Here is a 16,653-nt window from a genome sequence, read left to right on the forward strand (position 1 = left end):
ATCACAGAACGTGTCTGTGCTTGCATTCCTGTTCCCGTCTCTGTGTCCTCAACACCTGTCTCTGTCCCCTCCCGCACTCCCGTCTCTGTGTTCCCAACTCCTGTTCCCTGTTCCCCCCACTCCCGTCTCTTTGTCCACCCCACTCCCGCCTCTGTGTCCCCCCCCCCCAACTCCTGTTCCCTGTTCCCCCCACTCCCGTCTCTTTGTCCACCCCACTCCCGCCTCTGTGTCCCCCCCCCCCAACTCCTGTTCCCTGTTCCCCCCACTCCCGTCTCTTTGTCCACCCCACTCCCGCCTCTGTGTCCCCCCCCCCCCCCCCCACTCCTGTCCTTGTCCCCCCCACTCCTGTTCCTGTGTCCCCCCCACTCCTACACCCAGTTTACTCCCTCCTGCCCCCATGGTCTACTCCCCAATCGCCAGTGATTCCCTTTCCGTTCAAAGTGTCTAAACGCCAATTCCCAGTGTCGCCTCTCCCGCTCTCTGTCTCTCCCTCTCCCACTCCCTGTCTCTCTCCTGCTCCCTATCTCTCCCTCTCCCGCTCCCTGTCTCTCCCTCTCCTGCTCCCTGTCTCTCCCTCTCCCGCTCCCTGTCTCTCTCCCGCTCCCTGTCTCTCCCTCTCCCGCTCCCTGTCTCTCCCTCTCCCACTCCCTGTCTCTCCCTCTCCCACTCCCTGTCTCTCCCTCTCCCACTCCCTGTCTCTCTCCTACTCCCTGTCTCTCCCTCTCCCGCTCCCTGTCTCTCCCTCTGTCTCTCCCTCTCCCACTCCCTGTCTCTCTCCTGCTCCCTGTCTCCCCCCCTCTCCTGTCGGGCCCCGTATCTGAGGAAGGATGTGCTGCCGTTGGAGAGGAGGTTTACGAGAATTATTCCACAAATGAGCGCATGATGAGTGTTTGGAAGGAGATGAGGAGGAATTTCTTTAGCCAGAGGGTGGTGAATCTGTGGGATTCTTTGCCACAGAAGTCTGTAGAGGCCACAAGTCAGTGGATATTTTTAAGACAGAGATAAATAGATTCTTGATCAGTACGGGAGTCAGGGGTTATGGGGAGAAGGCAGGAGAATGGGGTTAGGAGGGAGAGAGAGATAGATCAGCCATGATTGAATGGCGGGGTAGACTTGATGGGCCGAATGGCCTAATTCTGCTCCCATCACTTGTCACATGAGCTTCCTGCCTCCCCCTCTCCCGCTCCTAGTCTCTCCCTCTCCTGCTCTCCCCATTTGCGAGGGTGGGGTGCAGGGAGGGGGTGAGGCTGGGACACTCCCAGGGATTAGTTCCGCAGTCACTGTAACCACAGGGGCTCAGCTCCATGAGGATCAAGGTGGGCCTCTGACTCCATCCAGTGGAGTCCCGGTGTAGTGCAGCTAGCTGTTGAACTGGTCCAGCAGACCTTCTGTTCCCACAGCCCCTCCAGAGGTGATATTCCACACCCCAGGGCTCATTCCCTGCTGGCTATTCGGGGGGGTGAGTTCCTGGATAATGAGTTTGGGCGAAGTATCAATGGGGAGTGTCAAGCTGTGGCGAACACCTCAAGTTTGCGTGGGACACAAAGCTGGGGGGCAGTGTGAGCTGCGAGGAGGATGCTATGAGGCTGCAGGGTGACATAGAAGATAGAAACATAGGAAAGATAGGTGCAGAAATAGGCCATTCGGCCCTGTGAGCTAGCACCGGCATTCAAAATGATCATGGCTGATCATCTATAATAATAATAATGGATGGGATTTATATAGCGCCTTTCTAATACTCAAGGCGCTTTACATCGCATTATTCATTCACTCCTCAGTCACACTCGGTGGTGGTAAGCTACTTCTGTAGCCACAGCTGCCCTGGGGCAGACTGACGGAAGCGTGGCTGCCAATCTGCGCCTACGGCCCCTCCGACCACCACCAATCACTCACACACATTCACACACAGGCAAGGGTGGGTGAAGTGGCTTGCCCAAGGACACAACGACAGTGTGCACTCCAAGCGGGATTCGAACCGGCTACCTTCCGGTTGCCAGCCCCAGCCGAACACTTAGCCCATTGTGCCATCTGTCGTCCAAAATCTAAAATCAGTTCCCCGTTCCTGCTTGTTCACCCATATGTCTCTATAAGAAACATAAAATTAGGCCGTATAGGTGGCACAGCGGTAGAGTTGCTGCCTTACAACGAATGCAGCGCCGGAGACCCGGGTTCGAGCCTGACTACGGGTGCTGTCTGTACGGAGTTTGCACGTTCTCCCTGTGATCTGCGTGGGTTTTCTACCAGATCTTCGGTTTCCTCCCACGCTTCAAAGGCGTACAGGTTTGTAGGTTAATCGGCTTAGTAAATGTAAAATTTGTCCCTAGTGGGTGTAGGATTAGAGTTAATGTTCGGGGGTCAGCACGGGCCCGGTGGGCCGAAGGGCCTGTTTCAGCGCTGTATCTCTAAACTAAATAAACTAAAGATACCCTCTCATCCTTCTACATTCCAGTGAATACAAGCTCAATCGACCCAGGTCTCGTTGCACTTCCCCTTTTCCAAATCTGACTTGGACAGGTTGGGTGAGTGGGCAGATGTGTGGCAGATGCACTATAATGTGGACAAATGTGAGATTATCCACTTTGGTGGCAAAATCAAGAAGGCAGATTATTAGCTGAATTGGTGTCAGGTTAGGAAAAGGGGAGGTGCAACGAGACCTGGGTGTCCTTGTACATCAGTCACTGAAAGTAAACATGCAGGTACTGCAAGCAGTGAAGAAAGCTAATGGCATTGTTGGCCTTTATAGTGAGATGATTTGAGTTTAGGAGCAAGGAGGTCCAACTGCAGTTGTACAGAGCCCTGGTGAGACCACATCTGGAGTATTGTGTGCAGTTTTGGTCTCCTAATTTGAGGAAGGACATCCTTGCTATTGAGGGAGCCCAGCGTAGGATAATTCCCGGGATGGCGGGACTGTCATATGATGAGAGAATGTGTCGACTGGGCTTGTCTTCACTGGAATTTAGAAGGATGAGAGGGGATCTTATAGAAACATATAAAATTCTTAAGGGATTGGACAGGCTAGATGCAGGAAAAATGTTCCCCATGTTGGGGGAGTCCAGAACCAGGGGCCACACACAGTTGAAGAATAAGGGGTCAGCCATTTAGGACTGAGATGAGGAAAAACATTTTTGCCCAGAGAGTTGTGAATCTGTGGAATTCTCTGCCGCAGAAGGCAGTGGAAGCTGATTCACTGGATGTTTTCAAGATCATATTGAAAGGCGGTGCTGGCTTGAAGGGTCGAATGGCCTGCTCCTGCAGCTATTCTCTATGTCTCTATGTAATTACTGGTGTCCCAGGCCTGGGAGTGTGTGGTGTGATGGTGTGGAGGAAGCTTCACTCTGGGTCTGACCCCCTGGGCTAGCCAAGATTGCCCATGTGCTAGCTCGGCCTGCGTTTGGCCCGTACCCCTCCCAACCTTGCCTGCCATGTACCTGTCCAAATGTTGTCTCAGTGTTGTTGTTACACCTGCCTCAACTACACCCTATGGCAGCCCCTTCCATATTCCCCCAGCGTGTGGAGAGAGGTGTCTGACCCCGGGTCTGTGTGGAGGGGCAGTGGGAAGGGGGCTGCACTCTGCGTGTCTGACCCCGGGTCTGTGTGGAGGGACAGTGGGAAGGGGGCTGCACTCTTGCCCACTTTCGGCTCAAATCCCTCTCAACCCTCTACCCTGTCCAAATGTCTTCTTGTGCAGGGTCAGGGGAGGGGGCGAGTGGGGGGGGGAGGGGGGAGAGGACAGCCGAGTCCTGTAGCTCGGCCTCTACCCCTGAGCACCGTGGCCACCCCAGGGAGAGGTTCACAGATAGCCTGCCCTGGCCGCCTCTGTACCCACAGTGCCACTGCCTGGACAAAGCACCTGCGACTGTTCTACGGGCTAGTATGGAGGGATGAATGGTCTCCAGTTCCTGTGCAATGGTTTGAGGAGCTGAATGGCCCCCTAACCCTTTGAGGGGGTCAATGACCTCCTCCTATCCCTTTGAGGGGGTCAATGACCTCCTCCTATCCCTGTAACGGTTAGAGGGACTGGGTGGCCTCCTCCTGTATCTGCATGTCGGTCGATGGGCTGAGTAGCCTCTTCCTATCCCTGTTTAATATTTCAAGGGGCAGAGTGGTCTCCTCCTATTCCTCTGTAATGGTTAGAAGGGCTGGTCTTGTAATGGTTTGAGGGACTGAACAGTCTCCTCCTATCCCCGTGTAACAGTTAGAGGGGATGAATGGCCTTCTACGGTACCTAGGTAAAGATGTGTGGGGTTGAACAGTGTCCTGTCCCCCTGTAACGGTTCGAGGGGCTGAGTGGCCTCCTCTTATACCTGTATAATGATTAGAGGGGTTGAATGGCCTCTCCATAGCCCTGTGTAAGGGTTGGAGGGGCTGAGTGGCCTCCTGTCTGTGTGACATGTGTCGGAGCTGCTATGACATATACACTCATTAATTATCATCCCTTTCCTGCAGCAGATGGATCCCGCCGAGCTGTGCATCCCGGTAAGTCCATCAACCCGCACCGGTCGACAGGGAGGGGAAGGCAGGGTTAGTTAGCGGCATGTGCCCTCTGGGTGGGTAGTCTAGTCACCCCCTCCCCTGTCGGGCCGTCTCAAACCAGCGGGCGGAGGAATGGTGCTGGTAACATCGAAGGCAGACACAAAATGCTGGAGTAACTCAGTGGGTGAGACAGCATCTATGGAGAGAAGGAATGGGTGACGTTTTGGGTCCATAGATGCTGCCTGACCCACTGAGTTACTCCAGCTTTTTGTATCTACCATCAGAGGAATGGTAGGTACACAAAAATGCTGGAGAAACTCAGCAGGTGCAGCAGCATCTATGGAGCAGAGGAAATAGGCAACGTTTCGGGCCGAAACCCTTCGGGTTTCGACCCGAAACGTTGCCTATTTCCTTTGGGTTTCGGCCCGAAACGTCGCCTATTTCCATAAATCACCGGATTCGGATTCGGACAACTACTGCTGCCTGAAGAAGGATCTTGACCTGAAACGCCACCCGTTCCTTCTCTCCAGAGATGCTGCCTGTCCCGCTGAGTGACTCCGGCATTCTGTGTCCACCTTCGATTTGCAGTTCTTTCCTCCGACTATTGCTTGCCTGGGAAACTGTGCGTTTGCATCCTGGTTTTCGAAGGGTTTGCAATGCAGCGATGCTAATTTAGCCGACAACTCCTTTTAACATTTTAGTTGAAATTGTCCGTTTTAAACCTGACACCACAAATGGAGGGGACAATTAGTAGGCGCAGTGGAGATCTGAGGGATGCAGGAAGATTGTTCCCGATGTTGGGGAAGTCCAGGACAAGGGGTCACACACAGTTTAAGGATAAGGGGGAAGTCTTTTAGGACCGAGATGAGAAAAACATTTTTTTTCACACACAGAGAGTGGTGAATCTGTGGAATTCTCTGCCACAGAAGGTAGTTGAGGCCACAGTTCATTGGCTATATTTAAGAGGGAGTTAGATGTGGCCCTTGTGGCTAAAGAGGATCAGGGGGTATGGAGAGAAGGCAGATACAGGATACTGAGTTGGATGATCAGCCATGATCATATTGAATGGCGGTGCAGGCTCGAAGGGCCGAATGGCCTACTCCTGCACCTATTTTCTATGTTTCTATGATTGACCCAGTGGGTGGCTGGAATCTGGAAGGGGGGGGGGAGGGGGGCTGGGGGGTTGCTGGAGGCAGAGACTCTCACATTTCAACACGTATTTAGGCGTGCATTCAATCACGGGGGGGGGGCAAATGTTAGGGACCAAGTGATGGTCAATGTGATGTGTACATGATATTTGTCGGTCGGGTTAAACCTGCGTTCTGGTGACTCAGTTACAGAAGAGTTACACTCCCTCCTCCCCCCTCTCCCATCGGGCAAGTGGTACAGAAGTGTGTAAACGAACGTACACGCCTCCACATTCAGGGACAGCCAGTTTCTCTCTGGCTGTTATCAGGCAACTGAACCGTCCTCTCACCAACTAGAGAGCTGTCCTGAACTCCCATCTACCTCATTGGAGACCCTCGGACTATCTTTGACTGGCTTGACCTTGCACTAAATGTTATTCCCTTTATCCTATAAGAGTCGATGCAACGAAATTCCGTTCAATGTGCACTGTGTTTATGTGTATACCTGAATGACAATTAAAGTTAATCTAATCTAATCTAATCCTGTATCTGTACACGGTGGACGGCTCGATTGTAATCACTGATTGGGTAGCAGGCAGCAAGAAAGCTTTTCGATATAAGTGTCATCAATCCAGTGATAGGAGCAGAATTAGGCCATTCAGCCCATCGGGACTACTCCACTATTCAATCACGGCTGATCTAGCTTTCCCTCTCCTACCCCATTCTCCTGCCTTCTCATAGAAACATAGAAAATAGGCGCAGGAGGAGGAGGCCATTTGGCCCTTCGAGCCAGCACCGACATTCATTGTGATCATGGCTGATCGTCCCCTATCAATAACCTGTGCCTGCCTTCTCCCCATATCCCTTGACTCCACTAGCCCCTAGAGCTCTATCTAACTCTCTCTTAAATCCCCATAACCCGAGCCCTCGGTACACGTAACCATTATCTAAACGAGCCCTAAGCAACAGACAATGTTCTGACTGTCTACCCTGTCTGTGTTATATACATTAACTGGGAGGGGTGGGCACATCCAGCCTGTACAGTATATAGAGGGGCCGAATGGTCTGTCTTGGTGTTGAGTGAGGAAGCTTTGACCCGGCTCCAGCTACGGCCATTCGCATCCTTCCCCTGAGGTGATTAGATTGGAATGAACAGTGTGAGTCTTGATAGCAGTCGCAAGGAAGGTCTTGCTGCTTGAGAACCCAAATGCTGAGGCAGCGTTCTGGCCCAGGCCCAGCCGGCTGGCTGCCACACAGGTTTCCGTGGCAACAGGCAATAAAACCAATGTCTCCTGAGCAGCAAGCAGAGCTAAACGCTCTTGCAACTGCGCTGAGTGAGGGAGGTTAGATGCAGGAAGACTGTTCCCGATGTTGGGGAAGTCCAGGACAAGGGGTCACAGTTTAAGGATAAGGGGGAAATCCTTTAGGACCGAGATGAGAAAAACATTTTCTTTCACACACAGAGAGTGGTGAATCTGTGGAATTCTCTGCCACAGAAGGTAGTTGAGGCCACAGTTCATTGTTTATATTTAAGAGGGAGTTAGATGTGGCCCTTGTGGCTAAAGGGATCAGGGGGTATGGAGAGAAGGCAGGGATGGGATACTGAGTTGGATGATCAGCCATGATCATATTGAATGGCGAATGATGCAGGCTCGAAGGGCCGAATGGCCTCTACTCCTGCACCTATTTTCTATGTTTCTATGTTTCCATGAGAGAGAGGGGCTGGAACGGCGAGAGAGAGAGAGAGAGAGAGAGATAGAAGGAGAAAGGCAGAGAGGGAGGGGAGGTGTGGAAGCAAGAGGCGGAGGATGTGGCAGAGATGTAGAAGGGGACAGAAAGAGTGAGAGGGAGAATCAGGCAGAGGAAGAGAGAGAGAGAGAGAGAGAGAGAGAGAGAGAGAGAGAGAGAGAAGGAACATAACTCAAAGAACAATACTGCACGGGAGGAGTCCATTCGGCCCACAATGTTCGTGCCAAACATGATGCCAGGTTAAACTAACCTCCTCTGCCTACACGTGATCTATATCCCTCCTTTCTCTCATATCCATGTGTGGAAAAAGTTACCCCTCAGATTCCTATTAAATCTTTCCCCCTTCACCTTGAACCTATGTCCTCCGGTCCTCAATTCCCCTCCTCTGGGCAGGAGACTCTGTGTATTAATTTTCTCCAGAGATGCTGCCTGACCTGCTGAGTAACTCCAGCACTTTGTCTTTTGTTTGTTTGTAAACCAGCATCTGCAGTTCTTTTTGCCTGTGGTTGTTGCTGACGCTGGTATCAGTAATGAGCATGGTACAATGGGAACGGAGAGACCTGGAGGTGTCTGCACTCCTGTTCACAGGTGTTTGGACAAGCAGCTAAGAACCATGTTATAGGATCTAAAAACAGAAGGATGCTATTTTATCCTTTACAGCCCACAAGACATAGGAGCAGAATTTGACCATTCAGCCCATGGAGTCAGTCCAGGGCTGGGGAACTTAAGTTAGCTGTAATCTAATAAGGCCGCATCGAAGAAACGTCAATTAGATATACTTCAAAATGTACATTATTTTGTCAAAATCTAACTACTAAGCCAAATCAAATCAAATCAACCTGTATTGTCATCTTGCAAAGCAACAGTTGAACAGTGCAAAATGAGAAGACATTTCCCATCGCACATGAAACTTAAAACATTTCACACATAATAACAGTAAAAACAATCCAGTCCCTGATGAAACAGTATAAATAATTAAAAGCTGGTAAAACAGCAACATTCAAATACAGTAAAAACAGTCATTAAAATGTCCAGGGCAGCTGATTTGAGTGGCCAGTGCCAGAGTTATTAAATTGTCCGTGCAAAGCAGCAGAATCAGGTGGAGTGTTCAAGAAGGAACTGCAGATGCTGGAAAATCGAAGGTACATAAAAATGCTGGAGAAACTCAGCGGGTGCAGCAGCATCTATGGAGCGAAGGAATTTACTAGAATGTTGCCTGGGTTTCAGCAACTAAGTTACAGAGAAAGGTTGAACAAGTTAGGTCTTTATTCTCTGGAGCGCAGAAGGTTAAGGGGGGACTTGATAGAGGTTTTTAAAATGATGAGAGGGATAGACAGAGTTGACGTGGAAAAGCTTTTCCCACTGAGAGTAGGGAAGATTCAAACAAGGGGACATGACTTGAGAATTAAGGGACTGAAGTTTAGGGGTAACATGAGGGGGAACTTCTTTACTCAGAGAGTGGTAGCTGTGTGGAATGAGCTTCCAGTGAAGGTGGTGGAGGCAGGTTCGTTTTTATCATTTAAAAATAAATTGGATCGTTATATGGACGGGAAAGGAATGGAGGGTTATGGTCTGAGCGCAGGTATATGGGACTAGGGGAGATTATGTGTTCGGCACGGACTAGAAGGGTCGAGATGGCCTGTTTCCGTGCTGTAATTGTTATATGGTTATATGGAAATCAGGTGGAGTGAGTGTTTAGCAGCCTCACAGCCTGTGGCAGGAAGCTGTTTAGCAGTCTGGTACTATGTACTAACTTCAAGAAAATGAAAACATTTTGTTAATTCTAAAGTTAACTAACCTTTCAATGACTTTGTTGTGAGTGCTTTCTAGAGTCTAGAGTAGCATTAGAACAGGTGTTAAAATAGCCTCGTGACTGACTAATGTTTTTATTGTGGCTGTCAGTCGGGGAGGATTATTTCGTTTCTTCTATTACTCTTTGGTATTTAAAATACCTTCATTTTAAGATAAAAATAAAAAAGAATAAAAGGCGAATAAAAAACATATTAATAAAAATAAAAGGATTTGTTCGACAAAATTTGGATTCATTCAAAAGGCCGCACTTAATGGCCTAGAAGGCCCCATACGGCCTTAAGGCCGCAGGTTCCCCACCCCTGGTCTAGTCCATCATTCAATCATGGCTGATCTATCTTTCCCTCTCCACCCTATTCTCCCAGTCACCATTGACACCTTTACTAATCAAGAATCTCCACCTTAAAAAATACCCAATGACTTGGCCTCTACACCTGTTTGTGGCAATGAATTCCACAGATTCACCGCCCTCTGGCTAAAGAAATTCCCCATCCTCTCCATTCTAAAGGAACGTCCTTTAATTCTGAGGCTGTGCCCTCTGGTCCTAGACTCTCCCACCAGTGGAAACATCCTCTCCACATCCACTCTATCGAGACCTTTCATTATCCGGCAAATTTCGATGAGATCCCCCCCCCCCCTCAATCTTCTAAACTGCAGCGAGTATCGGCCCCGTGCCGTCAAACACTCCTCATGGGTTAACTCACTCACCCCCGTAAACCTTCTCTGGACCCTCTCCAATGCCAGCACATCCTTCCTCAGATACGGGGCCTTAAACTGCTCACAATATTCCAAATATCATCCGATCTAAAGCCTCAGCATTGCATATTATATTCTAGTATCCTCAGAATGAATGCTAATAATGCATTTGGCATCCTTACTGCCAACTCAACCCCTTCCCCCATTCTCTCCCCCCCCCCCTTTTCTCTTCCCTCCACCTTCCCCTTCATTCTCACCCCACTTCCCAATCCTCCTCTTTGCTCCCTCTCTCTCCTCAACTCACCCTCTTTCTTCCCTTCCCGATACTCCCCCTCTCCACTCTCCTCCCTCCCTCTCCATTCCCCCTCTCTCTACCTTCGGGACGACAGATGGCACAATGGGCTAAGTGTTCGGCTGGCGACCGGAAGGTAGCCGGTTCGAATCCCGCTTGGAGTGCATACTGTCGTTGTGTCCTTGGGCAAGACACTTCACCCACCTTTGCCTGTGCGTGAATGTGTGTGAATGTGTGTGAGTGATTGGTGGTGGTCGGAGGGGCCGTAGGCGCAGATTGGCAGCCACGCTTCCGTCAGTCTGCCCCAGGGCAGCTGTGGCTACAGAAGTAGCTTACCACCACCGAGTGTGACTGAGGAGTGAATGAATAATGCGATGTAAAGCGCCTTGAGTATTAGAAAGGCGCTATATAAATCCCATCCATTATTATTATTATTATTATTACCTTCTCTTTACTCTCTGTCTCTCTTCTCCGCCCTTCTCCTTTGCCCTTTCCTTTCTTCCCCCCCCTGCTATCGACGCTCACTCTACACCCTCTCTCTCTCTCTACACCCCCTCTCTCCCCTCGGCCCCTCTCTTTTCTCTCCGTTCTTGCCTCTCCCCTCTCCTCGCCCCTCTCTCCTCAGCCCGTCTCTCTCTCTCTTATTGCTTGCACACATTTCCCTGTATTCTCTCTCTCTCTCTCCCTATCTCTCCCTATCCCCTTTCTCCCCCCCCCCACCCACTCAGCCTTGCTCCCAGCAACGTGAGTTGTTCTGGGGCAGAGCTTGCCTCTAATTGACAAGACTGACAATATTCAAGTGACTCCGGCAGGGTGCTGTCCTTTTCAAATCAGTTTATCTTCAATTACAGTTACTCGATTCCCTTTCTTAATTTCCCCATATGACGCATGCTGTGTTCTCACATGCAGAGTGTGCAGAGCGGCTGGAAATATCAGTCTCTCCGACAAAACCAGACAGACACAGAATGCTGGAGTAACTCAGCGGGACAGGCAGCATCTCTGGAGAGAAGGAACGGGTGACATAGAAACATAGAAACATAGAAATTAGGTGCAGGAGTAGAGGCCATTCGGCCCTTCGAGCCTGCACCATTCGCCATTCAATATGATCATGGCTGATCATCCAACTCAGTATCCCGTACCTGCCTTCTCTCCATACCCCCTTTAGCCACAAGGGCCACATCTAACTCCCTCTTAAACATAGCCAATGAACTGGCCTCAACTACCCTCTGTGGCAGAGAGTTCCAGAGATTCACCACTCTCTGTGTGAAAAAAGTTCTTCTCATCTCGGTTTTAAAGGATTTCCCCCTTATCCTTAAGCTGTGACCCCTTGTCCTGGACTTCCCCAACATCGGGAGCAATCTTCCTGCATCTAGCCTGTCCAACCCCTTAAGAATTTTGCAAGTTTCTATAAGATCCCCTCTCAATCTCCTAAATTCTAGAGAGTATAAACCAAGTCTATCCAGTCTTTCTTCATTTCGGCTCGAGACCCTTCTTCAGACTGGTTAGGGCTAAAGGAAACGAGAGATATAGATGGCGATGTGGAGAGAGAAAGAACAATGAATGAAAGATATGCAGATAAAGTGACAATGATAAAGGCCATTGTTGGCTGTTTGTTGGGTGATAACAAGAAGCTGGTGCGACTTAGGTGGAGGAGAGATAGAGAGAGAGGGCTACCTGAAGTTAGAGAAGTCAATGTTCATACCACTGGGCTGTAAGCTGCCCAAGTGATTATATGAAAGTAGACAAAAGTGCTGGAGAAACTCAGCGGGTGAGGCAGCATCTATGGAGCGAAGGAAATAGGGTCCTTTTGCTCCATAGATGCTACTGCACCCGCTGAGTTTCTCCAGCACTTTTGTCTACCTTGGATTTTCCAGCATCTGCAGTTCCTTCTTAAACAAGTGAAATATGAGATGTTGTTCCTCCAATTTGCATTTAGCCTCACTTTGATAATGGAGGAGACCTAGGACAGATAGGTCTATGTGGGAACGGGAAGGGGAATTTGGCAACCGGGAGTTCAGTTTGGTTCAGGCGAGCTGAGCAAAGATCGCCCAGTCTGCGGTTTGGTCTCGCCGATGTACAAGTGTCCACATCTTGAGCAACAGATACAGTAGATGAGGTTGGAGGAGGTGCGAGTGAACCTCTAAGCAATCCAGGGGAGCGTGCGTTCACCTGAGAGTGGGGGGGGTGTGGCATTGCCTCCCACCGAGGTGAACCGGGGCAATGGGTTTAACAGGAAGACAGACACACAGTTCAGCTCACTTTAATAATAATAATAATGGATGGGATTTATATAGCGCCTTTCTAATACTCAAGGCGCTTTACATCGCATTATTCATTCACTCCTCAGTCACACTCGGTGGTGGTAAGCTACTTCTGTAGCCACAGCTGCCCTGGGGCAGACTGACGGAAGCGTGGCTGCCAATCTGCGCCTACGGCCCCTCCGACCACCACCAATCACTCACACACATTCACACACATTCACACACAGGCAAAGGTGGGTGAAGTGTCTTGCCCAAGGACACAACCACAGTATGCACTCCAAGCGGGATTCGAACCGGCTACCTTCCGGTTGCCAGCCGAACACTTAGCCCATTGTGCCACCTGTCGTCCCACTTTAGTTCATTGTCGCGAGGCACAGTGAAAAGCTTTTGTTACGGAGGAAAGACAATGCATGATTACAATTGTCCCTTGTTTAAGAAGGAACTGCAGATGCTGGAAAATCGAAGGTAGACAAAAATGCTGGAGAAACTCAGCGGGTGCGGCAGCATCTATGGAGCGAAGGAAATAGGCAACGTTTCGGGCCGAAACCCTTTGGGTTTCGACCTGAAACATTGCCTATTTCCTTTGGGTTTCATCCCGAAACGTTGCCTATTTCCTTTGGGTTTCGTCCCGAAACGTTGCCTATTTCCTTCGCTCCATAGATGCTGCTGCACCCGCTGAGTTTCTCCAGCATTTTTGTCTACCTTTCATTACAATTGTCCCGCTGAGTTACTCCAGCATTTTGTGTCTATTTTCCATGTAAACCAGCACCTGCAAATCCTTCATACACATTTTTCCCAACCTTCTGGGTCAGGAATGCACTGTTGCCCGCAGCTATAGCTCCATTATAGCTATAGCTCTTAGAACCCGTAACATACCCGTAATTAAAAGTCTTTCCTTTGTATTGGATGACAATACTATCTGGATGGCATTTCTCTCCCAGGGCTCAGAGAGATGAATTTTTACTGTCTGCGGGCACCAGGGTAACCTGACAGAGGGGCTGCTGCTTGCTTCCTGCAGAGAGAGAGAGAGAGAGAGAGAGAGGCGAGGAGGAGAAGTTATCTCCAGGATGTCAGTGGAGACGAGAGTGTTTAATTACTGTGTGTAGTCAGCAATGGAACAATGAAACCCTTACAGGCCTCAGCGTAGACATTAATGCAACACTGCAATAAATAAATATGTAATGTACAGTAAATTACCACTTATACCAGGGAACCAGAGCATAATAGTGCACGCTGAATCTGTTGAGGCACATTTGGGATAGTAGTGTGAGCAGTTATGGGCTCCCTCACCCCCACACACAGAGTGCGGAGCTCCCTCACACACACACACACACACACACACACACACACACACACACACACACACACACACACACACACACACACACACACACACACACACACACACACACCCCCACACCCACACACCCCCCCCCCCCCACACACCCACCCACACCCCCCCCCCCCCCCCCCCACAGAGCGGTGCGAGAGAGCTATGGGTGAACGGAGTATGACTAAAGCTCCCTCCCTCCCTCACGAAGCCCGGGGAGGTTTTATACTCCCCCCCCCCCCTGCCCGCCCCTGCACTAGTCCAGCCGTGCCGAACGCTGCTCACTCATCACAGGGCAGAGATAGATGGTGGGACTGGGGTGGTGAACATCAGGCCCAATAAAGGATGACAAAGCAGCAACATGTCAGCTCCTGGGACACTGGCTGGGATATTATCCATGAGTCAGCAGGTCAAGGGGCCAACAACCACCCCCCCCCCCCCCCAATGCTGAGGGAGCTCCTCACTGTGGGGGGAAGGGGGGGGGTGAGAGGGAGGGAGAGCCGCAGCATTGAAACAGGCTCTTCTGCCCACCGAGCCCATGCTAGCCATCGTTCCCACTTGCTCCATGTTATCCACCTTCCCCACCCTTGGGGCAATTTAAACTGGCAAATTAACCCTTCAATTCATTGGCAACTCACACGGTCACGGGGAGAACGTGCAAACTCCGCAACAACAAACAACACAGGAGAGATCAGGATTGAACCCGGGTCTCTGGCGCTGTAAGGCAGCAGCTCTACCTGCTGCACCACCCCATGCACTGATTATATGGGTGTCAGGGGTAATGGGGGCGGAGGCAGAGGCAGGAGAATGGGGTTGAGAGGGAAAGATAGATTGAATGGCGGGGTAGACTGGATGGGCCAAATTCTGCTGCCATGCACCAGCATTAAGCAGATAAGCCTCTAGACTGTAGCCCGCGTCTGTCAATGTGAGGAGATGGCTGTGGGGTTGGTGACTTTCACAGTAATGAGTGCCTACACTTTGGGGAAAATGAGTTCTTGCTGCAAGTTGCGGGTGTGAGGTGTTGAAAACGCATCATTTAGTATTTAAAGGTGTGAATGCTGGCAGCACTTTATTCAGTGAGACCTCACAGGTACACACAGCAGCTCTGCTCAAGCAGAAGGGGCAAGGCCACTTGGGTCGGCATGCCTGCTCGCCTGCTTGCCTGCCTTCAGCACCAACTTTCCTCAAACCTGCAGCGTGCCATTTAAGTTTAACACTTTTTGGAGTTTGGCGAGAATTTGTATGCCTGCCGCCTTCAGTACAGTTAGAGTCACAGAGAGATACAGCATGGAACACAGGCATGTTCGGTTTGTACTCGCTAGAATTTAGAAGATTGAGGGGGGATCTTATAGAAACTTACAAAATTCTTAAGGGGTTGGACAGGCTAGATGCAGGAAGATTATTCCAGATGTTGAGGAAGGTCACAGTTTAAGGATAAGAGGGGAAATCTTTTAGGACCGAGATGAGAAAATCATTTTTTACACAGAGAGTGGTGAATCTGTGGAATTCTCTGCCACAGAAGGTAGTTGAGGCCACAGTTCATTGGCTATATTTAAGAGGGAGTTAGATGTGGCCCTTGTGGCTAAAGGGATCAGGGGGTGTGGAGAGAAGGCAGGGATGGGATACTGAGTTGGATGATAAGCCATGATCATATTGAATAGTGGTGCAGGCTCGAAGGGCCGAATGGCCTACTCCTGCACCTATTTTCTATGTTTATATGTTCTTCCTGTGGCCCCATGGGTTTCCTGGGTGCTCCAGCTTGCTCCCACATCCGAAAGGCGTGTGGGTTTGTAGGTAAGTGTGTAGGATAGAACTAGTGTTGACGGGCGATCAGATGGGGTTGAGATGGAAAGATAGATCAGCCATGATTGAATGGCGGAGTAGACTTGATGGCCTCATTCTGCTCCTAGCACGAATGAACTTATGATCATTGGTTGATGGGGCCTCGGCGTTTCCACACTGTATCTCTAAACTAAACCATGGGTCCAAGATATTGGCACCTGCCCAGTGCTGTTTTTGAGTCATAGTCACAGAATGATACAGTGTGCAAACAGGCCCTTCGGCCCACATCGGCCAGCATATCCCAGCTATACTAGTCCCACCTGCCTGCGCTTAGTCCATATACCTCCAAAACTGTCCTAACCATGTACTTGTCTAACTGTTTCTTAAATGGTGGGATAGTCCCAGCCTCAACTACCTCCTCTGGCAGCTCGTTCCATACACCCACCACCCTCTGTGTGGAAAACTTGCCCCTCAGATTCCTATTCAATCTTTCCCCCTTCTCCATGAACCCTTCATCAGACTGTTGCTCTGCTGGTTCGTGCTTTTACCCTGCTGGTTACTGGTTCACTCTGCTGGTTATTGTGCTGTGTCTGCTAGTTATGAGGTGACCCTGCTGGTTACTGGTTAACTGCTGGTTACTGGTTAACTGCTGGTTATTGTGCTGTGTCTGCTAGTTATGAGGTGACTGCTGGTTACTGGTTAACTGCTGGTTATTGTGCTGTGTCTGCTAGTTATGAGGTGAATCTGCTGGTTACTGGTTAACTGCTGGTTATTGTGCTGTGTCTGCTAGTTATGAGGTGACCCTGCTGGTTATTGTGCTGTGCCTGCTAGTTATTGAGGTGACTCTGCTGGTTACTGGTTAATTGCTGGTTATTGTGCTGTGTCTGCTAGTTATTGAGGTGACTGCTGGTTACTGGTTCACTCTACTAGTTACTGGTTAACTGCTGGTTACTGGATTACTCTGCTGGTTATTGTGCTGTCCCTGCTAGTTACCGAGTTAACTTGGCTGGTCACTGGTTCACCCTACTGGTTATTTTGTTGACCCTGCAGGTTATTGAGTTAACTCTGCGGGTACTGGTTCACTCTGCTAGTTATCGAGTTAACTCTGCAGGTTACTAGTTCACCGCTGGTTAT

At 50.0% G+C, this 16,653-nt stretch overlaps 1 protein-coding gene across 1 annotated transcript in view; it reads left to right on the plus strand.

Annotated features, from left to right (window-relative positions):
• LOC116969433 (discs large homolog 1-like protein) overlaps nt 1–5,166 on the plus strand; it is a 28,988-nt gene extending 23,822 nt beyond the window's left edge. The window contains exons 3-4 of the mRNA XM_033016319.1: nt 4,447–4,476; nt 5,062–5,166. Coding sequence (XP_032872210.1) covers nt 4,447–4,476; nt 5,062–5,166 — 135 coding nt within the window. The remainder of the gene's footprint in view (nt 1–4,446; nt 4,477–5,061) is intronic.
• The last annotated feature ends 11,487 nt before the right edge of the window (nt 5,167–16,653 follow it).

Source organism: Amblyraja radiata, unplaced genomic scaffold, assembly GCF_010909765.2.
Source record: "Amblyraja radiata isolate CabotCenter1 unplaced genomic scaffold, sAmbRad1.1.pri S43, whole genome shotgun sequence".
NCBI lineage: Eukaryota > Metazoa > Chordata > Chondrichthyes > Rajiformes > Rajidae > Amblyraja > Amblyraja radiata.